The 25753-nt window shown below is 40.1% G+C and overlaps 1 protein-coding gene across 5 annotated transcripts in view; it reads left to right on the top strand.

The window, feature by feature from the left end:
* The window catches only part of FBLN1 (fibulin 1), a 1130965-nt gene that overhangs the window by 538511 nt on the left and 566701 nt on the right, over positions 1–25753 (top strand). For all 5 annotated transcript variants that reach the window (XR_003943425.1, XR_003943426.1, XR_003943427.1 and 2 more), the window contains exons 10-11: positions 16443–16571; positions 24184–24309. Coding sequence is in view for 1 of the 5 variants with exons in the window: in XM_030215291.1 (XP_030071151.1) it covers positions 16443–16571; positions 24184–24309 (255 nt within the window). In the remaining 4 variants the exon portion in view is untranslated. The remainder of the gene's footprint in view (positions 1–16442; positions 16572–24183; positions 24310–25753) is intronic.

Raw genomic sequence — 25753 nt, 5'->3', positions numbered from 1 at the left:
ACAAAAATTGGTTTTCTTTTTGTGTAAGAAGGCCCTTCTGAACAGCTCCATCCACTAATCCAATACTAGTTCGTTGAACTTCTACCGTAGGATCCTGAGATAATACCGTATAAAACTTATCATCCATCAGCTGTGACTGCACTTCCTCCATGTATTGAACTTTATCTTGAATCACTACTGATCCTCCCTTGTCTGCCCTCTTAATGACAGGGGTGGGATCAGTAGTTAATTGATGCAGTACATGTTCCTTAGTCAAATTGTGATGTTATTGACCGATGTTGTTCCATATTTTTAATGTCAGCCATCACCAGACGTTCAAATGCGACTACTGAGGGATCGGGAATACCTGGAGGATTCCATGTTGACTTCAATTTACCCCTAATAGGGAAAGTTTCAGATTGAGATGAACTTGTATGATCTTGAAAAAATACCTTTAATTTCAGATTTCTAAAGAATCGCTGTATATGGCATCTGGTGTCAAACTCATCATAATTCACTGTAGGAACAAACGTTAATCCTAAATTTAATACAGATAAGTCTTGCTCTGTAAATTCACGTGAAGACAAATTGAATACACCTAATGACGAGCTTTGGTTTGTTTCTTGGACTTGGTACCTTTGGGCTCCACCGACTGAGATTCTATTTGGGAGGGGGGAGGGGAATCATCTGAGGTAGATGTAAAAAAGACTCAGATAATTCCTGATTACCACCTGATTGATCTTTTCCCTTTTCTATTCCCCTTTCATCCCCCAACGACTCACTGGATGAGGACAATTTGAACGTTACTTTTTTACCATTTACAAATCCATTATCTGTACGCGTTTTACGCGTCTTGTCTATCCAGGGGTAAATATACCCCTTGGTATAATCCAATTTGTGTCATTTAAACTTTGTAACCTTTAACTTAGGCTGTTCTTTTTTATATATATCCGTCAAAAAGGTTTGTTGATTCTCATTATTCTTAATTGATTCCAATTTTTGTTCTAACTCACTTCTTTGTTCCATAATAATGGATTGTAGCACATCTATAGTCAACAGCATTAAATCAAGGGAACATTGTGAAATAACCCACTTATCTGCACAATCACTATTGCCCACAAATGTGGGTTCCTTATAAATACGCAACCCGCATGAAACCCGCTGTATATGGCAATATTTCACAAGGGCAGCCGAATGCAAAAAGTTAAATTTTAACTGCCAGACCCTCGACCAATCTTCTAACGTTTGGAGATCCCTTCTCATTGTTTCTACTCTCTCCAGGGTATCCACTCTATTGGCTATCTTTGTGTCATCCACAAAAAGGCAAACCTTTCCTTCCAACCCTTCAGCAATATCTCCCACAAATATATTAAACAGAATAGGCCCCAGCACTGACACCTGAGGAACTCCACTTCTTCCTTTCCTCCGAGCGGATTCCGTTTACCACTACCCTCTGCCACTTGTTGGTCAACCAGTTTCCTATCCAGTTCACCACTTTCGGTCCTAAGTTCAACCCTTTCAGCTTATTCATGAGTCTCCTGTGGGGGACTTATCAAAGGCTTTGCTGAAATCCAAGTAGATTACATCTAGCGCACGTCCTTCATCCAGTTCTTTGGTCACCCAGTTGGTAAACCCATGTTGCCTCAGATCCTGTAACCCATTGTCTTCTAGAAAGTTAACTATCCTTTCTTTCAGCAGCGACTCCATTATTTTTCATACCACCGACGTGAGACTTACCGGTCTGTAGTTTTCCACTTCTTCCCTGTCTCCTTTTGTGAAGAGGGACCACATCCGCTCGTCTCCAATCCTGCGGAACCTCTCCCGTCTCTGGAGATCTATTAAATAAATCTTTAAGAGGTCCCGTCAGGACCTCTCTGAGCTCCCTCAGTATCCTGAGATATAACCCATCTGGCCCCATAGCTTTGTCCACCTTCAGATTCTCAAGCTGTTTATAAACTCTGTAAACAGTGCAGTATCCACTCCATTCCCAGATGTTCCCTCAGTAGCTGACTGTGGTCCGCCTCCAGGATTTTCCTCCATGAACACCGAAGAAAAATAATTGTTTAGCACATTCGCTTTATCTTCATCACTCTCCACATAGCCATTCTCATTATCTTTCAGTTTTGCAATTCCATTCCTATGTATTCTCCTTTTTCCAATATATCTGAAAAAGGTCTTGTCACCTCTCTTTACATCTTTAGCCATTTTTTCTTCCACTCGCGCTTTCGCTAGCCATATTTCCCTCTTCACTTCTTTGAGTTTAATCCGATAATCTTTTCCGTGATCCTCTCGTTGCGTTCTTTTGTATTTCTTGAACAAAGCCTCTTTAGCTCTTATTTTTCCATCTACTGGTTTGGAGAACCATATAGGTTTCCTGCTTCTCTTGTTTTTGTTTACTTTCCTTGCATATAGATCAGTTGCCATATTTATAGCAGCCTTTAGCTTGGACCACTGTTTTTCCACATTTCCTACACCTTTCCACGCCAACAGCTCCTTCTTCAGGTATGCCCCCATTTTATCAAAATCAGTACATCTGAAATCCAGTACTTTGAGTTTTGTGCGTCTGCACTCCGTCTTTGCCCTTATATGAAACCATGCAATGTGATGATCACTTTTACATAGGTGGGCACCCACCTGGATATTGGAAACACTTCCTACATTCTTGAGCACTAGATACAGCATTGACCCTTCCCTTGTGGGTTCCGTCACCATTTGTCTGAGCAAGGCACTTTGACAGGCATCCACAATCTCCCTACTTCTTTCTGATTCCGCAGACAGGACATTCCAATCCATGTCAGACAAATTGAAATCTCCGAACAGTAGCACCTCCCCTTTCATACCAATCTTTTGAATATCTTCTATCAGATCCTTGTCTAACCCCCTGTGTGGATACAGGTTCCATCTTCTCTTTCCAGGATGATCCATAAAGCTTCTTCCTTTTCCTCAGGTTCCCCACATTTCAGCAGCTCTGATATTGTCTCTCACATACAGCGCCACTCCTCACCCCTTCGGCCTTCTTTATCCTTCCTAAAAAGATTATAACCCGGTATGGCCACATCCCATTCATGGGACTCATTGAACCACGTCTCTGTAATAGCAACAATATCCAAGTTTTCTTCAAACATCAGGGCTTGCAAGTCTTGAACCTTTTTATTTAGACTATGAGCATTTGTGCTCATTGCTTTCCATGTGCTTAGTGAGTTTAGGTGGTTTTCTATATTTACTTGACCTTTCCCTCTGCCATCATGTTTATTCTGGGTGTGACTTTCTGAAATCCCTTTTGTCACTCCCACCCTCTAGTTTAAATGCCTAGAAACATACTGTCTGAATTTCTCCCCAATGTTCCTTTTTCCCATCACAGAAAGATGTAGCCCATTATTACAGTACAGCCTGTTATTTTTCCACGTATTACCCCATGCTCCTATGTATCTAAAACCTTCTTCATTACACCAAGACTCAAGCCACTTATTGAATTCCACTGTTTTGCATAGTCTTTCCTCTCCCTCCCCCCACGTAGGAATTACTTCAGAAAAAGCCACAGTCTGAACCAAAGATTTCAGTCCCTCCCCAAGCTTCTGAAACGCTCTCTGTGCTGTAAACTTGCTATTGTTGGCCAGGTCATTTGTCCCCAGGTGAATTGAAAGATCAGTGTTTGAAGCCTTGCTCTCTTCTCGGATCACTTTCAGTATTTGGTCTGTATATCTTGTAGCTGAAGATCCTGGAAGACATTTTACTAGGTTGGAACCCCTGAACTGTGTTCCTAAGTTAATGTCTCTGATAATGGAGTCTCCAAGCAGTAAGAATTTTCTGCTTTTCACCAATCTGTTATTACTTGGGAGATGTTTCTGGGGTTGTGCTTCTTTCGTTGCCTCTGGTTCCACCACAGTACTTCTTTTTTTCAGCATCATAATGATGCAACACTGCAAAAGAATTTGACTGGGGCAAAGTTTGGGAGTGTGAGTGTTTCTGTGTCACAGATCTTAGTCTACCAGAGCCCACTGTGACCCATCTATTCCTCTGTTTCATTCTCCAAGGCAGTGGTGGTGGTAAATTAGCTGGGAAATGAGTAATCCTAGATGCTTCCAGCTGGCACATGTGGATCCTGTTTAGTCCAATTCTTCTGCATTGTTATATGTCAAGTATTCTTTCTTTCTTGCCATACTACTCTATTATTCTCATTTGTATCTGTTATCGCCCAGAGTTCTCTCTCTGACTAATGTAAGCCACATTGAGCCTGCTTGATTGTGGGGATAATGTGGGGTATAAATACACTAATAAATAAATAAATTGTAGCTAATTTCTTTTTGCGTTTGTTGGTCTTATCTATCAAAACTGATATTTGGAGACAGATAGGACAAGCTCTAAGGTTCCACATAGTTTGCCTTAGGTTTAAAGCAGAACATGTATTGCACTGAATGAAGGTCATATTCATGTGATTCACAAGTGTGAAAAGGTGAACTATGACAGGGAATAACCAGGAGTAGGATTGACCAATTAAGTGTAATGAAGATACTTGTCCCTTTATTGCCCTATATAAAGGAAGTTCACCTAGGGGTGGGTGGGAGAGGGGTAGGTGGGTGGGTGTAACTTGGACACAGGTAACTTCAGTTTACAATCAAACCAAGTCTGAAAATGCCCAACTTAGCTCAGTCAACTCTCAAGGTAAAACCTTACCACACAGCTGTATACAATTGCCCTTCCAAGAAAACAAAAGGGTAACCGATCTGCAAACTCCAAGATGGAAAACAACCAAAGCAGATACGTGGATAAAAAAACAATATTTATTTAAAATAGGTTAAAATAAAATTGGAAAGCTCGACACAGGCTGTGTTTCGCCCAACTGGGCTACATCAGGGGCTACAAGACAAACAATTGTATACACATTGATAATTTAAAATGTAAAATACCTAGCTAAAATTGTAATCTCAGCTGATAACACTGAACACCATGAAGAGATATATGTATATAAAAATCTGTAAAATATCATCAAGAAATCATAAATATATGTACCTCACAAACAGGGAAGATAGGGTTTCTGGATAGTGAGGTTGCACAACAGACCGTGGTAGACCAGGTGCCCTTAAATACAACTAAAGATCAGACAAAAGATGTCAAATCAATAGTGTCAGGTACTAAGCATCATGCAAATAAGAACAACAAACATACTCTGAAATGTCTATATGCAAATGCTAGGAGTCTAAGAAATAAGATGGGAGAGTTGGAATATATTGCACTAAACGAAAAATTGGATATAATAGGCATTACTGAGACCTGGTGGAAGGAGGATAACCAGTGGGACACTGTCATACAGGGGTACAAAGTATATCGTAGTGATAGGGTGGACCGGACTGGTGGAGGGGGTAGCATTGTATATTAACGAGAGCCTTGACTCAGATAGACTACAAATTCAGCAGGACACAAATCACACCTTTGAATCATTGTGGGTTGAAATTCCATGTATAAAAGGGAAAAAAACGGTGATAGGAGTGTACTACCGTCGGCCTCGCCAGGATGAGCAGGTAGACACAGAAATGATAAAAGAAATCAGAGACGCGAACAAAATGGACAATGTGATAATAATGGGTGACTTCAATTATCCAAATATAGACTGGGTAAATGTAACATCGGGACACGCTACAGAGATACAATTCCTTGATGAAATCAAGGACAGCTTTATGGAGCAACTGGTGCAGGAGCCGACGAGAGAAGGAAAAATTCTAGACTTGGTTCTTAGTGGAGCGCATGATCTGGTGAGGGACGTTATGGTACTGGGGCCGCTTGATAACAGTGACCATAATATGATCAGTTTTGATATCGACCTTGAAGTAACTGTACACAGAAAGTCAAATACGTTAGCGTTTAACTTTAAAAAAGGAGACTATGATAAAATGAGAAGAACGGTAAAAAAAAAACTTAGGGGGGCAACTGAGAGAGTAAAAACTGTACAACAGGCGTGGACGCTGTTCAAAAATACCATCCTGGAGGCCCAGGCCATACATATTCCATGAATTAGAAAAGAAAGACGGAAGTCCAAAAGACAGCCGGCCTGGTTGAAAAGTGAGGTGAAGGAAGCTATTAGGGCTAAAAGAAACGCCTTCAGAAAATGGAAGAAGGAACCATCTGAAAATAACAAGAAGCAGCATAAGGAGTGTCAAAGCAAATGCAAGGCACAGATAAAGAAGGCCAAGAGGGATTACGAAAAAAAGATAGCATTAGAGGCGAAAAAACATAGTAAAAACTTTTTTCGGTATACTAAAAGCAGGAAGCCGGCAAAAGAATCGGTTGGGCCGCTGGATGACCGAGGGGTAAAAGGGGCGATCAAGGAAGACAAAGACGTAGCGGAGAGACTGAATGAATTCTTTGCTTTGGTCTTCACCGAGGAAGATTTGGGTGGGATACCGGTGTCGGAAATGGTATTTCAAGCGGACGAGTCGGAGAAACTTACTGACTTCACAGTAAACCTGGAGGACGTAATGGGGCAGTTCGGCAAACTGAAGAGTAGCAAATCTCCTGGACCGGATGGTATTCATCCTAGAGTACTGATAGAACTGAAAAATGAGCTTGCGGAGCTACTGCTAGTAATATGCAACTTATCCTTAAAATCGAGCGTGGTACCGGAAGATTGGAGGGTGGCCAATGTAACGCCCATTTTTTAAAAAGGCTCCAGGGGAGATCCGGGAAATTATAGACCGGTGAGTCTGACGTCGGTGCCGGGGAAAATGGTAGAGGCTATTATTAAAAACAAAATTACAGAGCACATCCGAGGACATGGATTACTGAGACCGAGTCAGCACGGCTTTTGTGTGGGGAAATCTTGCCTGACCAATTTACTTCAATTCTTTGAAGGAGTAAACAAACATGTGGACAAAGGGGAGCCGGTTGATATTGTGTATCTGGATTTTCAAAGGGCGTTTGACAAGGTACCTCATGAAAGGCTACAGAGGAAATTGGAGGGTCATGGGATAGGAGGAAATGTCCTATTGTGGATTAAAAACTGGTTGAAGGATAGGAAACAGAGAGTGGGGTTAAGTGGGCAGTATTCACAATGGAGAAGGGTAGTTAGTGGGGTTCCTCAGGGGTCTGTGCTAGGACCGCTGCTTTTTAATATATTTATAAATGATTTAGAGATGGGAGTAACTAGCGAGGTAATTAAATTTGCTGATCACACAAAGTTATTCAAAGTCGTTAACTCACGACAGGATTGTGAAAAAATTACAAGAGGACTTTACGAGACTGGGAGACTGGGCGGCTAAATGGCAGATGACATTTAATGTGAGCAAGTGCAAGGTGATGCATGTGGGAAAAAAGAACCCGAATTATAGCTACGTCATGCAAGGTTCCATGTTAGGAGTTACGGACCAAGAAAGGGATCTGGGTGTCGTCGTTGATAACACACTGAAACCTTCTGCTCAGTGTGCTGCTGCGGCTAGGAAAGCGAATAGAATGTTGGGTATTATTAGGAAAGGTATGGAAAACAGGTGTAAGGATGTTATAATGCCGTTGTATCGCTCCATGGTGCGACCGCACCTTGAGTATTGTGTTCAATTCTGATCGCCGCATCTCAAGAAAGATATAGTAGAATTGGAAAAGGTGCAGCGAAGGGCGACTAAAATGATAGCGGGGATGGGATGACTTCCCTATGAAGAAAGACTAAGGAGGCTAGGGCTATTCAGCTTGGAGAAGAGACGGCTGAGGGTAGACATGATAGAGGTATATAAAATAATGAGTGGAGTGGAACAGGTTGATGTGAAGCGTCTGTTCACGCTTTCCAAAAATACTAGGACTAGGGGGCATACGATTAAACTACAGTGTAGTACATTTAAAAGAAATCGGAGAAACTTTTTCTTCACCCGTGTAATTAAACTCTGGAATTCATTGCCGGAAAATGTGGTGAAGGCGGTTAGCTTAGCAGAGTTTAAAAGGGGGTTGGACGGTTTCCTAAAGGACAAGTCCATAAACCGCTACTAAACGGACTTGGAAAAATCCAAAATCCCAGGAATAACATGTATAGAATGTTTGTACGTTTGGGAAGCTTGCCAGGTGCCCTTGGCCTGGATTGGCCGCTGTCGTGGACAAGATGCTGGGCTCGATGGACCCTTGGTCTTTTCCCAGTATGGCATTACTTATGTACTTATGTAGTCATACAAATCATACGTACATATACACCACAATATAAAAATATTTATGTAATAAAAAACCTTAAATATGGATTAGATACATATTGTAATTAAATGAATCTTTATGTTTTTTAATAAAAAAATTATACTAATAATCACCTCATATAGCATATTTAATATGGCATAATTTCAAATAATTATAATTATCAAATAACATGTATACCGTTAAAAAATTAAATATGAACTAAATACATATTATAATAATTAAAATAACTCGTACATTACATATAAAACATTTAATATAAAATAATAATAATAAAATATATGCTGCAAAGTGACCAAACATGCAACCTAAATACATAAATCAGTTGGATACATACCTAACAGATATCTGTCTGATCATATAAATCCTGAAGAATCAAAAACCTGAAGAATAAACAATGAAAAGTAAAAAATAAAGAAAAAAAATAAAAAAAAGTGATATCTGAAAGTCAGCAATAAGTCCAAAATTAAAAAAAAAAAAATAATAAATAAATAAAATTAATTAAAAAAGTGAAAAAAATAATAATAAACAGATTGAATGCATCATGGAAAAATATTGAATTAATTACCTATTTGTCGAACTCACAAATATAATAAGATGGAATATGAAGCTGATTAAACCAAAGATACTTCGAAATTGAAAATCCTATAACAGATGTTAGACAGCGTATCAGAGATTTCAACCATTTTGAACCTTTAAAAACCATTTCTGTATAGGTTTCCTCTATACAACTTCATAAGGTTTTAAACGCCGTTACTTTGTAGGATTCCTAATACAACTTTAAAATATCAGTTCATTAACTTGTCAATGTATATAACCCATTTTTTATAAAATTACCGATCCTAAAACAACGTTTTACAATGAGTCGGGTGTATGCCATAATGGTACATTATAATGCAACAATAAAATATAGATCCAGGACACCCTTTACAAATAACAAATAGACATTGGTTGTACTTATTATGGCTAATGTTCATTTGTTAATGTGTTTGAAAGAACGAAGATTACCCCGAAACATATAGCAACCATACTCACGTTACAATGCCGGGCCTCGACATCAATCCAAACACTAACTTTCAAAGGAAATGATCCGGCTAACTTTGACGTCTTATAACTAAGTATTTGAAAGGTCAAAGCATAGCATTTCTTCAAAATAATATTCAGAAACTTTTTTATACCATTTCAAATCATCACCATTTTGAAAATGCAATACGGTAAAACTTACAAACATAAAAAACTTTGATAGATATGCTTTTACACGTTACTCATCTATCAATGACGTCATCAAGATGGACTTAAATTATTAAATCAACGATAAAGTTAAATTTCTCCACCAAAATATTAAATATTGAAAATGCGAGTTTTAATGAAACAAAATTAAAAATCAAAAACAAATTAAAAATATGTCGATTAAATGTTTAAAAGTACAAATTAATAAAAATAATTAAATCGGCGCCCTCTAGTGGCGAAAGATAGTGTATATTGCCAACAATTAACTACATATGCATTTTTGGATGTATTGTGCCATCTAGTGGTCTCAAAGTATGTTTTTATTCATTAATTTATTTTTTATCCAAGTGTGGGTCCTGAATCTATAAATAAACAGATGTATGAATGTTAATCCAATAAATATATATGAATATAAAATTAGTTATTTAAATGGGACAACATTATAAATCAAAAGTGAATTTAAAATGTACCGATTAAGTGTTTATAAATAAAAGTTTAAGCACCATCTAGTGATGACAAATAGTATATATTACGCCCAATATTTTTTTTGATTGTAGTATGGTCGTCTCAGAGTATATTTTTTATTTATTAATTTGCATTTATTAATCTAAGTGTGAGTCCTGAAACCATTGCATTTAATTGCCAATGATTATTAATATTGAAAAATGAAAAGATGTAAAAATGTTGATCCAATATATGTATATGTAAAGGTATAAAAAATGATAATTTAAATATTGAATATGTTGAATAAAAATTGAAATTAAAAATACAAATATATATATAAAACAATATATAAATGAAAAAATAAAAATAAAAAATAAAAAATAAATGATAAACAATAAATAATAAAACAATAAAAATAGAAAAATAATAAAAAATAGATGATTAAAAATGAAAAACGGAAAGCTAGAATTGAAAGTTAAAAATGTAATTGGTCCAAAGAAATGGAATATATCTTAAAAAATGGAGAATCGATCTCAGCGTGAGGTCCTTTACGTGATCAGATTTTAAACGTGTCACCTCTCCATAGACTTAAAATCCATTAAAAATGAACATAAAATTGATCATAAAAAAACAATTGCCCTTCCTCCAGAGGGACACAGTCTGAGTCACCAGTTGCTATGTAACCAAATTGTTAGAATTAAGTCTCTGGCAGTGTAGATTCAAAACACAATTCTAATGAATGAACCGTAAGACAGACACCAGATTCACCAGAGTCACCAGATTCTATGTAACCAGATTGATTGGATTTAGTCACAGGTTTAAAACACTTGGCACAGGTTAAAATACAGTTCCAATGGAAACACCTTTAAGACAATTCCAGCATAAAAAGATGAAATCACTAGCACAGAAGTTGAAAACACACTTCAATAAAAGCCCTTTAAGACAATACCAGCATAAAAATATGAAATCACAATGCAAGAACAATTTTAAGTTGTAGGCAATAGGATGAAGACAGATAAACTTTTAAAGGTCAGACCCTCTGCAAGTGAAAGGACAGGGTTTTTTTTGATAGGACCAAAATGAACATAGTGCGCACTGAAATGTTCAATGTGACTAGTCATAATAACGTAAATAAAATATAGAAATTGAAATTATTTACATGACCATCTATATTACATTGAAATTTTTCACATAGATGCCTACAGTTCTTAGTATTGCCACCCATGGAACTAAAACAAGTGTTATATATGTTAAAGTATGCTGACAAGTAATGTACGCATAGAAGTGAAGTGTGCCAACTGCGGTAACATAAGTGATTAATATAAATAATGTAAATGTGCACCATATATGTTTGGTGTTCAGACTTACTTGGACTCTGTAGGGACACAGCATGTGTAATGTGCTCAAGCGTTTTTTTTTTTTTTTTTTTTTTAAAGAGTATCCTTGTGTTGTATACAATAATAATTTTAACTAAGTTGTTCAATTATAAACTTAAAATAGTGTTTAAAAGTAAGATTAAAAATGCACTTACGCGGAAACAGCAGTGTGCATAGATCGGTCACATTCAAGAAACATCAAATATTTTCCTTGATAAAGACCACGTGCACATGCATAACATTTTCTTGAATGTGACCCGTGTCGCGTCTTTTAATATATATTTTTCATCATACCCATTCTTGAGGCCTACATGCTATTTTTTTGCTACATGCTGAAAAATTGGACATTTTTAAGACATCATTCTGATATTTTATCTGTCTTAATGCAGTTCTAGCTTCTATAGACATGCTTCTTGATCTTATTTTCAGTAAGGCCATTCGAAACATTAGGGCCGATATTCAACCGGACTTCTCTGGGTAGGAGCGGCTCCTACCTGGACAAGTCCACTCATTTTCAGCAGCATTATCCAAGTAGTGCTAGGGCACTGTGGAGGTGGAACCTGGGTGGAGTTTAACACTTGTCCGTGTACCGGTTTGAATGTCCCCGCCCAGTACTCAAATAAGTGCCAGCAGCCAAGATATAACCAGATATTCAGCACCAGTTGTATCTGGATATTGGTGTGAATATCCGGGTACAAAAGAAAAAACCACAAAACAAAATATAATTGCTGGCATTTAAATCAGATGTTAATACTATGACTAAATATTGGTGTATTGACTATAAGTAAATGCTGGAATATGTTAATTGAGTATGTTTTTGTAATTTTCAGGCTTGCCCACCATTTTGTGACTTTATTAAAATGTTTATATTTCAGCTTTTTTAATATACTCAGGGCCCTGTTTACTAAGGTGCACTAGTGTTTTTAGTTTAGCGCATTCTAACGCTAGAGACAGCCATAGGAATATATGGGTGTCTCTAGCATTACCGCACACTAAATGCTAGCACGCCTACAACACAGCTTAGTAAATAGGGGCCTCATTTTGCCTCTGTTTTTGTTTTTTAAAAGCTTGCAAGCTCTCATATATATACAGTGTAGCTTAAGAGCCCTGCTGTGAAGGGGCAAGGTGGTGTTTCTTTACTCAGAAAATTCATCCTAGAAACAATCTCCAAACAATAGTCCTAAAAATACCCACAATTCTATGCAAGTTTTTTGAAGATTTCTTTAGGCTGTTGTTGTCCACTAGGGGTTTGGGGATATATTCACATCATTAGGAAATAAGTAAGGTTTCACACACCTATACTCAACAAGAGGCTGAGTGAAGAAAGAGTGAACATCTCCAATGAAGTTGTGGTGAACCCTTCTAGCCAATGAAATACTGTCTTTTTGTAGCAGCAAGAATTTTCAAAATATCGGCATGCCTCTTTCATGTATTTGGAAAGGGGATGGGGTTTGATATACTGCCTTTCTGTGGTTACAATCAAAGCAGTTTATATATTATATACAGGTACTTATTTTGTGCCTGGGGCAATGAAGAGTTAAGTGACTTGTCCAAAGTCGCAAGGAGCTGCAATGAGAATCAAACCCAGGTCCCCTGGCCCCTGCATTAACCATTAGGCTTCTCCTCCAGTTCCTCTTTTGGGCTTGGTATACTTTTTCTTTCTAATGTATTTTGGACCAAATTGTGGAGTCCTTTTACAAAGGCACAGGAGGGCTAACGCACGGGTAGCGTGTGCCCAATCGGCACTACTGCCAGGGTAGCGCGTGCACCTGGCATTAATTCTGATTTTGGCACATGCCAAATGTCGCTTGGGGGGGTGCATTCTCAGCGGTAACCGGCAGCTGCATGGTTACCACATGGGTAGCACGTGAAGCCTTAGCGCTAGGTCAATAGGTGGCGGTAAGAGCTCAGGCCGTAAATAGGAGCATGCTAGTTTTAATATTAGCATAGGCCCATTTCCCAGCCCATTAAAAAATACCTTTTTTCCCCAGCCCCGGTAAAAAATGGCCCACCTAAAAGATGCACCTGCAGACCACTTTTTATCGTGGCTTTGTAAAAGGACCCCTGTATATATGGCACCAAAAGAAAATTAGTGCTAAAAGCTATTCTGCAAATGACGCTACTTAGTTGTTGATGGACTGAACTAAAATATTCATTTTCCCTATTCTCCCCATTACAGTTACTAAGTACATAAGTATTGCCGTACTGGGAAAGACCAAAGGTCCATCGAGCCCAGCATCCTGTTTCCAACAGTGGCCAATCCAGGTCACAAATTCCGGGCAAGATCTCAAAAATGTACAAAACGTTTTATGCTGCTTATACCAGAAATAGTGGATTTTCCCCAAGTTCATTTAATAATGGTCTATGGACTTTTCCTTTAGGAAGCCGTCCAAACCGTTTTAAAACTCCGCTAAGCTAACCGCTTTTACCACATTATCTGGCAACGAATTCCAGAGTTAATTACACGTTGCGTGAAGAAACATTTTCTCCAATTCGTTTTAAATTTACTACATTGTAGCTTCATCGCATGCCCCCTAGTCTTAGTATTTTTGGAAAGCGTGAACAGACGCTTCACATCTACCCGTTCAACTCCACTCATTATTTTATAGACCTCTATCATATCTCCCGTCAGCCGCCTTTTCTCCAAGCTGAAGAGCCCTAGCCGCTTTAGCTGATTGGCTGGACTAAAATAATTAACCAGATGTTAAATTTAGAATGTGCATTAGATACTACAACATGTGCTGCACAGAACTCATGTAGCTTATGGGCCCCATATTTGACAGACCTGCTCTACTGATAATGAGCAAGCAGATAGCGCATCACACTGTACTGTATCTGTTGTTATTCATTGACAAGAAGGCCATAGAGTGTATATTCAAAGCACTTAGACTTACAAAGTTACAGAGAGGGGCATTTTTGAAAGGGACGTCCAAGTTGCAATTTGGACGTCCTTGCAAAACGGCAAAATCCAGGGGCGGGGAAACCCGTATTTTTGAAACAAAATGGACGTCCATCTTTCATTTCGAAAATACCGTCAGGAACATCCAAATCCTTAAATTTGGACATCCCTAGATTTGGACATCCCTAGATATGGATGTTTCTCACTTTCGGCGATTTTCAAAACCAAAGATGTCCATGTCAAAAACGTCCTAATGCAAGCCATTTGGGCGTGGGAGGAGCCAGCATTTGTAGTGCACTGGTCCCCCTGACATGCCAGGACACCAACCCGGCACCCTAGTGGGCACTGCAGCGGACTTCATAAATTGCTCCCAGGTACATAGCTCCCTTACCTTGTGTGCTGAGCCCCCCCCCCCCCAAATCCCCCCAAAACCCACTACCCACAACTGTACACCACTGCCATAGCCTTTACGGGTGAAGGGGGGGCGCCTAAATGTGGGTATAGTCAGTTTCTGGTGGGTTTTGGAGGGCTTGCTGTTTCCTCCACAAATGTAACAGGTAGGGGGTTATGGGCCTGGGTCTGCCTGTCTGAAGTGCACTGCAGTACCCACTAAAACTGCTCCGGGGACCTGCATGCGCTGTCACGGACCTGAGTATGACATCTGAGGCTGGCATAGAGGCTGGCACGACATATTTCTAAAGATGTTTTTTGAGGGTGGGAGGGGGTTAGTGACCACTGGGGGAGTAACGGGAGGTCATCCCCGATTCCATCTGGTGGTCATCTGGTCATTTCGGGCACCTTTTTGTGCCTTAGTTGTAAGAAAAACAGGTCTGGGTGAAAACGTCCAAGTGTTCGTCAGGGACGTCCTTGTTTTTTTCGATAATGGGTCAAGGATGTCCAAGTGTTAGGCACGCCCAAGTCCCGCCTTCGCTACACCTCCAACATGCCCCCTTGAACTTTGTCCATCCTTGCGACGGAGTGCAGTTGGGTTTCGGTTATACCGATTTGGACGTCCCTGGGAGAAGGACGTCCAACTTCCGATTTATTTCGAAAATGAGCCCAATAGTAACCTATGGAACTTTGTAAGTCTAAGGGCCCTGTTTACTAAGTAAGCTGTGTTAGCGTTTTTAAGACGCGTTAACCATGTACGCGCGTTAACCGTGTACGCACCTAAAATATCCCTATAGACGCCTACATGGTTAGCTTGTACACTAATTGTTTTAACACGCCTTAGTAAACAGGGCCCTAAGTGCTTTGAAAATGAGCACCTTTATCTCACTTGTCCTCTGAACACTGTGACTGTATATAGCAGGAAGCACATTCTAAAATTTCTAACAGAAAGAGAGAACTTGTGTACTGCTATTTTTTTTAATTGAATTATGTATAAGTTGGGAAATGATGCCTGAGTAATTTGCTATTCTTTCTTTTTTACTGTTACAAAGTACAATCAAGTACAGTGAATTGCAGGAAATCAGCAGAGCCATACTGAATATGCAGATATTAGGAATGTGCATTTGCTAGGATGCCTTAAAATGTTGAGTTCTCACTAAGGGGGATTTTTAGGAGCCTTTTTACAAAGGCATGCTGAAAAATGGCCTGCGGTAGTGTAGACGCGTGTGTTTTCAGCACACCTGTAAAAAATGCCTTTTAAAATTTTTGCCGAAAATGGACTTGCGGCAAAATGAAAATTGTCACGCGTCCATTGTGGGTTTGAGACCTTACCACCAGCTATTGACGATAATGGTCTATATGCGTAAAATGCAGATTACTGCCCAATTACCGCCCGTGTGCCAGAAAATAAAAATATTTTCCGGCGTGCGTAGTGGACGCGTGTAAAAAAGGAAATTACCGCAAGTGCCACGCAGTAGCTGGGTGGTAACTCAAAATTGACGCTCGTTAGGTGTGTGTAGGCGTCTACGTGGCATAGTAAAAGGGCCCCTTACTATGGTGCGCTAGTATTTTTAGCTTATGCTAAAAATCAGGTGGTGCTATTTTATTTTATTTTATTTTATTCCTATGTGCATCTCAGCATTTAACGCCAGCTGATTTTTAGCGTGAGCTAAAAACATTAGCGTACCTTAGTAAAAGATCCTCTAAATTACTTTAGCATGTGTTAAGTGGATAAGCACGCTTTAGAAAGATTTTAATACCCGGTGAACAATTGTGTTAAAATGAATGTGTGAAGTGAACTAAAAGAATCCACTTGAAAATCAGGAAAAAAAATGAACAAGTGAATCAAAAATTTTGTCCCTTTGCACACTGCTGGCAAACACGAGGTCAAGCTAATATCTTGAGTTTATTAACACACTAAAAATATAACAAAATGAACATATATATGCTTACTGTCATCCTAGATGTGAATGAGTGTTCAGGTCCTTCCCATCCATGTGGAGAAGGTCATGTTTGCATTAATACCCCGGGTACTTTCCGCTGTGAGTGCAAGCCGGGTTACTATTTTGATACCATCAGTAAAACTTGTGTTGGTAAGTCATGTGTGTACATACTCAAATCGTGTTAAATATGGTGACTGTCTGTCTATAAATATGTGAAACTATGTGGCTTCTGTTTTTCAGTGGCCAGTATTATAGAATCATTGTTTACAGTGCTCATGCAATTAAATAATAGAAAAAGAAAATGTTGGATACAGGATATGCCCTTGAAAGGCTGAGATATGTTTAAAGAGTATTTGGGACTTCTATGGTCCCTACCTCAGACTTTGGCATTTTTAATGGTTTATGAGCAGTAATCTTCCCACAAGTATTTAGATTGGGAGGCATATATATATATATTGGAATTAATGAGAGTGGAACTCCAGTAAGTCCTGTGACCATCTAATGTTCTACTGAATGCCACATTGCAAACCAACATTTAATTTTACTCATATAGATTAATGCTAGAATATATTATATTAATTAATTTTCTTAGAAGATTCATGATTAAGGATGACCTAGACCTCTTCTAATGAGAGCTCATCATATAAAAGGTAAAAGAATTTCCATAGGCAAAGCAGTGCTTTATACACGGCAGTGGGCATTTATAAAATTGCCCACCCATTATGCAGATAAACTTGCTCATACAGCATGTGTACACTTAAGTTTACCTGGACTGAATGGAGGCATTCTTGGGGGCAGAGGTGAGGAGAGATTTGCAATGAGGTGCATACTTTTGCAAATTTACCCATATACATAAATTAAGCTAGTACATTTGTGTAACTGTAAGTGTGTAGTTTCTTTGATGAAATTTTAAAAGTGGAAGTACCTTCACTTTAAAAATACAACTAAGTTCACACCATGAAAACTGTAGGAGCAATGCTATAAAGGGGCACTTAGATGTAGGCACCCTAATAAAGTACAAGGAGTACCAAATCTATAACGGCATCTGGATCATGGGCATAGTTTGACTGTTTCATTTGGGGGGGCAAAGGATGGGGCGGAGCATATTAGCATATTCATTTGCATATATATGCTAATATGGAGGAAGGAAGGAATGGAAAAAGAGCTGGCTTTTTTGGGAATAACCATAATGAACATGTATGAGATATCAAGCCAGCTCTTTCTCCCCTCCTTCCTTCTTTCCTCCTTACCCAGCACTCCCTCTTCCTCTCCAGTAGTATTTCCCCACCCTCTTTCCCATACAATGCCAGTGTAGACCTTAGAAATGCATAAGCTCTATATGTAGGTCCTTCAAGAAGTAGTGTGTCATGATTTAGGCTCTACATCCTTTCTGATATTTTGGTGCCACCACAGTAAGACCAACACACAACCTCTCCACTGCAAAACACTATACACAAACTTGTTCAAAAACAAACTCATAACCAACACATTTACTACTCGTAAAACAGAATTAAGTGAGACTGTAAAGAGTTCTACGTAGAAACTACTTGCCCACAAAATACCACACCTTGGTCACACACCAAATACAGAACAAGGGATCAGAAGTCAGAAATATCAAAATAAAAATTGAATTGGGAACCCCAAGAATTCAAACTAGACATGTCAAATGAAAGCACAAATGTATTTTTTCTTGTACTGAAAAAAAAATTACAAAAGACATCTGTGATGCACATTTCCCAAAGCTAAAATATTCCACCAAATAAATTGAAAATAAAATACTTTTTTCTACCTTTGTTGTCTGGGTATTTTAGTACATAAGTACATAAGTAGTGCCATACTGGGAAAGACCAAAGGTCCATCTAGCCCAGCATCCTGTCACCGACAGCGGCCAATCCAGGTCAAGGGCACCTGGCACGCTCCCCAAACGTAAAAACATTCCAGACAAGTTATACCTAAAAATGCGGAATTTTTCCAAGTCCATTTAATAGCGGTCTATGGACTTGTCCTTTAGGAATCTATCTAACCCCTTTTTAAACTCCGTCAAGCTAACCGCCCGTACCACGTTCTCCGGCAACGAATTCCAGAGTCTAATTACACGTTGGGTGAAGAAAAATTTTCTCCGATTAGTTTTAAATTTACCACACTGTAGCTTCAACTCATGCCCTCTAGTCCTAGTATTTTTGGATAGCGTGAACAGTCGCTTCACATCCACCCGATCCATTCCACTCATTATTTTATACACTTCTATCATATCTCCCCTCAGCCGTCTCTTCTCCAAGCTAAAAAGCCCTAGCCTTCTCAGCCTCTCTTCATAGGAAAGTCGTCCCATCCCCACTATCATTTTCGTCGCCCTTCGCTGTACCTTTTCCAATTCTACTATATCTTTTTTGAGATACGGAGACCAGTACTGAACACAATACTCCAGGTGCGGTCGCACCATGGAGCGATACAACGGCATTATAACATCCGCACACCTGGACTCCATACCCTTCCTAATAACACCCAACATTCTATTCGCTTTGCTAGCCGCAGCAGCACACTGAGCAGAAGGTTTCAGCGTATCATCGACGACGACACCCAGATCCCTTTCTTGATCCGTAACTCCTAACGCGGAACCTTGCAAGACGTAGCTATAATTCGGGTTCCTCTTACCCACATGCATCACTTTGCACTTGTCAACATTGAACTTCATCTGCCACTTGCACGCCCAATCTCCCAGTCTCGCAAGATCCTCCTGTAATCGTTCACATTCCTCCTGCGACTTGACGACCCTGAATAATTTTGTGTCATCGGCGAATTTAATTACCTCACTAGTTATTCCCATCTCTAGGTCATTTATAAATACATTAAAAAGCAACGGACCCAGCACAGACCCCTGCGGGACCCCACTAACTACCCTCCTCCACTGAGAATACTGGCCACGCAATCCTACTCTCTGCTTCCTATCTTTCAACCAGTTCTTAATCCATAATAATACCCTACCTCCGATTCCATGACTCTGCAATTTCTTCAGGAGTCTTTCGTGCGGCACTTTGTCAAACGCCTTCTGAAAATCCAGATATACAATATCAACCGGCTCCCCATTGTCCACATGTTTGCTTACCCCCTCAAAAAAATGCATTAGATTGGTGAGGCAAGACTTCCCTTCACTAAATCCGTGCTGACTTTGTCTCATCAGTCCATGTTTTTGTATATGCTCTGCAATTTTATTCTTAATAATAGCCTCCACCATCTTGCCCGGCACCGACATCAGACTCTTCTGTCTGTCTTCTGCTGTCTTTCCAGTGGGTGCAGTCCATTTGTCCTTTCTCCATTTCCTTCTTATCTTCTTCTATTCCCTCACTATATCTGTCTCGGACTCATTTCCTCTTTCTCTGTTTTCTGTCTCTCTCCTCAGATTTTATCTTCTCATTCTTCAGTCCTCCACCTATATTTTGTCCTCCACCTCCCCAGCACCCTCTGTTTCCCCTCTCTCTCTCTCCACCGCCATCAATCCCCTCCCCAGCAGCCTCTGTTTCCCCTTTCTCCCTCCACTGCCATCAATCCCCCTCCCCAGCACCCTCTGTTTTCCCTTTCTCCCTCCGCTGCCATCAGTCCCCCTCCCCAGCACCCTCTGTTTTTCCCTTCTCCCTCCGCTGCCATCAATCCCCTCCCCAGCACCCTCTGTTTCCCCTCTCTCCCTCCTCTGCCATCAATCCCCCTCCCCATCACCCTCTGTTTCCCCTCTCTCCCTCCTCTGCCATCAATCCCCCTCCCAAGCACCCTCTGTTTCCCCTCTCTCTCTCCGCTGCTGGCCTGCCGCCATTAATCCCCCTCCCTGACTCCAGAACCCTCCCCCTCTCTCTCCCACCGCTCCCGCCGCTGCCCCCTCCCCTCCCGAGTCCTCGTCTGCCCATCTCTCCCGTCCGCGTGGGCACTCACTGACCTGAAGCCTGCCTTCTCCGTCTCCCTCCTGCGCAGCACCGGCGATTCAGTCAGCCTTCTGGCAGCATTGGGGCCTCTCTCTCCTCAGGCGCATCCTGCCTACTCTATTGGGACGTGCCTGAGGAGAGAGAGGCCCCGACACTGCCAGAAGGCTGACTGAATCGCAGGTGCTGTGCAGGAGGGAGACAGAGAAGGCAGGCTTCAGGTCAGTGAGTGCCCACGCGGACGGGAGAGACGGGCAGACGAGGACTCGGGAGGGAGGGAGCAGCGTTGTGCCAGCTCTCTGGCCCTGCGTTTGGGAGGGCAATGCCCCCCTCGCCCCCCCAATCTACGCCCATGATCTGGATGCCCAGATTCTGTTATAGAATACTAGCGTAAACCCACATCGGTGCACTTACAATGTAGGTGCACCCTTAAGAGGTTCATAGCAGGCATAAATGGGAGCACCTAAGTGTGGCAAATAGCATGTGCAATTTACAGTATTCTGTAAGTCGGGCATATTAAATGAGATGAATGTCCATGTTTCACCCATGCTCCACCCATGTACGCCCTTCTTGCAATTGTGCACTATCGAGCTCACGAAAGAGACCGCCGGCCATCTTCCGACACAAATCAGAAGATGGTGGGTGATCTCCTGAAACCGGCCAAATTGGTATAATCGAAAGCCGATTTTGGCCGGCTTCAACTGCTTTCCGTCGCAGAGCCGGCGAAATTTCAAGGGGGCGTGTCGGTAGGGTAGTGAAGGCGGGACGGGGGCGTGCTCATGAGATGGCCAACTTCGCCCGATAAAGGAAAAAAAAAGCCAGACAACGAGCATTTCGTCGGCTTAAATTGGTCACTTTTTTTCACGACCAAACTTCAAAAAGGAGCCCCAACTAACCAAATGACCACCGGAGGGAATCAGGGATGACCTCCCCTTACTCCCCCAGTGGTCACCAATCCCCTCCCACTCAAAAAAAAATCCAAGTGCTCATCCTAAATCAAAAGCATTTTTTCTCAGCTTTTTCAGTAGTACCAGTGGGATTTGAACCAGTCACTTCTGGATTTCAAGACTGGTACTCTAACCACTTGGCCACAGCTCCACTTACTTGGATATCCCTCCCTTTTGATTATGCCCCTTCAGGTCTCTCTCGCAGCCACTCACAGACGGGTTTCCCTCAGCCAATCACAGTGCATTTAGCTGTCTGTGAGTGGCTGAGAGAGACCCCTGTCTGTGATTGGCTGAGAGAGACCTGAAGTGGCATAATCAAAAGGGAGGGACATCCAAGTAAGTGGATTTGTGGCCAAGTGGTTAGAGAGCTGGTCTTGTAATCCAGAGGTGGCCGGTTCAAATCACACTGGTACTACTGAAAAAGCTGTCCCTGACAAGCACTTGGTGTTTTTTTTCCACTTTTTTTGAAGCTGGCCATCTGTAAACCCGACAATCTCAACATTTGACCTAAATGTTGAGATTTAGCCGGCCCCAACCGTACCTATCGAAAGAAAAGATGGCCGGCCATCTTTTTCGATAATACGGTTGACAACGCCCCCTTTGCGGAGCCGGCCCCGAAGATGGCCGGCCATATAGATGGCCAGCGCCGTTCGATTATGCCCCTCTATGCCATTTATTCATGCCCTTATAGAATAGTGCTTAGGGTGCTTACATGGATAAATTGCACTTTTTGCTGCATTTATGCACACAAGAAGTGTGTCACTGAAGGCATGCCATTATAGAATTGCCCTTCACGCACATACTGTATGTATGTGTGCAGTTAGAGGGTAATTTTATTACAGGCCACCTAATTTGTGCCACAGGTATGTGTATCAGTTATCTCAGTTTTCCAAGAAAAAATGTGCACATACTTTCCCTTTGAAAACCACCCCATTGAAACTAAAAACACACCTACTCCTTGGCACACACAGATTTACCAGTTTATATTGTGCACATACATTCATATTTTAAAAAGTATCTGCATAGTTCAAACTCCAAGCAGCCCTGCTTCCAGGATCACCTTTCCTATGGTTCGAACAGCCTATCCCTGGGATTCTATATATGGTGCCTTAATTTCCACACAGAAATTGAAGCGTATTCTATAACAATGTGTGTAACTTAATTGGTTAACTAGCTAATCAGTGCTATTAATTGGATGTTAAGCAATTAGCACTAATTGGCATTAATTAAGATTTGATGCTCCTAATTTCTAAGTTGCATAGTTGAAAAGGGGGCATGGCAATGGGCAGGGTAGAGTGTGGGCATTTTTAAAATCTATGCGTGTTGTTATAGAATACACTCGCTCTGGGCCTTATTCTATAAAGGTTATGCTCCTAAATTTACACTCAAATTTATGCTCCTAATTTATGAGCATAATTTATGCTCCTATATTACGAGCATAATCTATTTTGGAGCATAAAGTATGCTCCTAATTTAGGAGCATAAATTTATGAGCATAACCTTTATAGAATAAAGGATCTCTGCGCCTAATTTATGCATCAGGATTTATGCCAATTAAAACATGGTGTAAATGGCTGCAACTACATTTGGTCTCATGGAGAGGCGTTATTCTATGTACCGCATGGAAATGTAAGCCTATTCTATAAAATTTGGGCATATTTTACAGAATACACCTAGGCATATTCTTTTTCCATGTGGAATTTTCAGGTATCATATATAGAATCTAGCCCTATATGTGCATAAGTTTAGGTGTATATAGTTGAGATGATTATATAAAAGGCTATTTGTGCATGTAAAACACTCTTTTATCAATAGAAATGCCTTTGAAAGTTTCCTCCTTAGTTTTATTAAACTCTGAACAGCTCCCTTTATAAAACTGTATCAGTGGATATCATAAAATTTTGACCTCGTGGCTTAGTATATGTAACAGAAAACTTTTACAGTACCAAGTTCATCCTACTTCCTGAAGAATTTTACAATAAGTAGAAAGATGAGTAGGAAAAAGAAAAGATTTCCAGTTAAAGTTTTTTAATCAGTCAACAAGGCTCCAAGAAGGCACTGGGGCCCTTTAACAAAAATATGGCAAAGTTTGCAGTTACCATTCGATAACCAATTAAGATGGCATTAAGTGATCTGTGTTATCTACTATGGTAACAGTTAAAGAGCCCTAAGCTAACATGTGTTACCTGCATAGAGTAGTGCATGCCTATTCTCCACCCCATTCCACACTTTGCAGTTAACGTGCAAAGTTAAAGTGCTCCGTGTCAAGCCATTACATTAATCCTTGTGTTAAAACTGCTTAATGCTCTTTAATAAAAGGCTACCATTGTGTATAGACTTCCACTATAAACTGTGGTAGGCACAGTGACTTCTACAAAGGTGATTTAAATTGAATAAGAAAAGTATAGAGGTTGATTTACCAAAGTGTACAAAATATTGCATATGATATAGAAAAACTTGTTTTTGCCTGTAAATATGACATGTCATACGTGAGCCACATTAATAGGATAAAGCCCTATCTGCTCTCTACTACTGTAGGTAGTTGCTTTTAGTCACATCATTGATGCTTCCTTTTAACTATAAGTTAAGGCCACATAGCTCCTTCTACCCACCCATCATTTTTATCTTCATTGCTCACATTGTTTTCATCTTCTTCCAACCATAAGTCAGTTGTATCCTTGATTGGAGAATGTTTCTCTGTATCCATCTAATTTATGTTATTAGCCTTGAATGGATTTTTTAACCCTTGGAAAAGCAAGCAGTTGATTTAAAATTAAAACAAAGTAGCTCCACATGCAAATAACACAATCATGAACAAATGATACCCCAAAATAAATTGTAGCAAGTGTTGTTTTTCTTTGGAAGGAAAAGAAATATAACTTGGTATTCAAAATCATTTATTTTCAGATATCAATGAATGCAGACGCTTTCCAGGACGCATTTGTGCTCACAAATGTGAAAACACACCTGGTTCTTACTATTGTAGCTGTACTGTGGGCTTTAAGCTTGCAGCAAATGGCAGATCATGCGAAGGTAAGAAATAGGAAAAATTAAAAATACTGAGCTATTTTCAGCAAGAAAAGAAAGGTTTGCAGAGGAAAGATCGTGGCTAAACATCGTTATTTAAAATGATAACTTAAGTTATGAAAGGATATTATTATTATTAGGATTTACTTACCACCTTTTTGAAGGAATTCACTCAAGGTGGTGTACAGCAAGAATAAGTCAAACATAAGCACCAGACAATTACAGCAGTAAAAATATTCAAACAGCAATACAAAGTATGGCATAGTATGGTACATTACAGTGTCAACACAATATGCAATAAGACATTTTAATAGATAACATAGGGTGTAAGCAAAGATAGAACATATAGATAGATGTGTTCTGTTCATATTGTATACTCTAGTATTCCATGCCATGCCTGCATCAGTATCAGAGCAACAGTGGGTGTCAAAGCCAGGAGGAGGCAAGACCAAATTCTCCTCCTGATTTAGTTTGGGGAGACCTTCTGGTGGGGCCTGTTTTTATGAACATAAGAATAGCCATACTGGGTCAGACCAATGGTCCATCTAGCCCAGTATCCTGTTTCCAAACAGTGGCCAAGCCAGCTCACAAGTACCTGGCAGAAACCCAAATCGTGGCAACATTCCATGCTACAAATCCCAGAGCAAACCATTGCTTCCCCATGTCTGTCTGAATAGCAGGCTATGGACTTTTCCTCCAGGAACTTGTCCAGATCTTTTTTAAACCTAGATACGCTAACCACTGTTACTATATCCTCTGGCAAATTGTTCCAGAGCTTAACTATTCGTTGAGTGAAAAACTGTTTCCTCCTATTTGTTTTAAAAGTATTTCCATGTAATTTCCTTGAGTGTCCCCTAGACTTTACTTTTGGAGTGAGAAAAAAAATCGATTTACTTCTACTCTGAGGCTCTACTTCTATCAGAACTGCTGAACTCTCACTGTGAGCCTGTATTCCCATCAGAACTGCTGAGCTCCCACTCTCACTGTAAGCCTGCACTTACTTTAGAACTGTTAAGCTCCTACTTTTACAGCAGTCTACACTCTTATTAGAGCTGCTGAGCTCCAACTTTTATTGTAGCCTGCTCTTGGGGAAGGCTTTCCTCAGCCATCATCTTTCACAACATAATTTCAAACCAGGCAGACGGTTGGTGATACCAGAAAGCACCTCCCACAATAGGCAGCTTGCTTCTGAGGCTCTACCAACCTGCTAACTAACTAAAATAACCTCTATCTGTTGAATCTGAATTCTAAGCTAATAAGGGATCACTGACCACCTCAGACTGTTTTATATACTGATTTATTTACACAGCTCATATCTGTTTACCAATATTAACCATACTGTTATATTACTGTGTATGTTTCATATATGCTTTATATTTAATAGATACTGATTCATATAGATAGTATATAACCAGTGGTGTGCTGGTAAATGTTTAACAACAGGCTCTCT

The sequence above is a fragment of the Microcaecilia unicolor genome, chromosome 9 (assembly GCF_901765095.1).
Source record: "Microcaecilia unicolor chromosome 9, aMicUni1.1, whole genome shotgun sequence".
NCBI lineage: Eukaryota > Metazoa > Chordata > Amphibia > Gymnophiona > Siphonopidae > Microcaecilia > Microcaecilia unicolor.
This window is presented reverse-complemented; position numbering and strand designations above follow the sequence as displayed.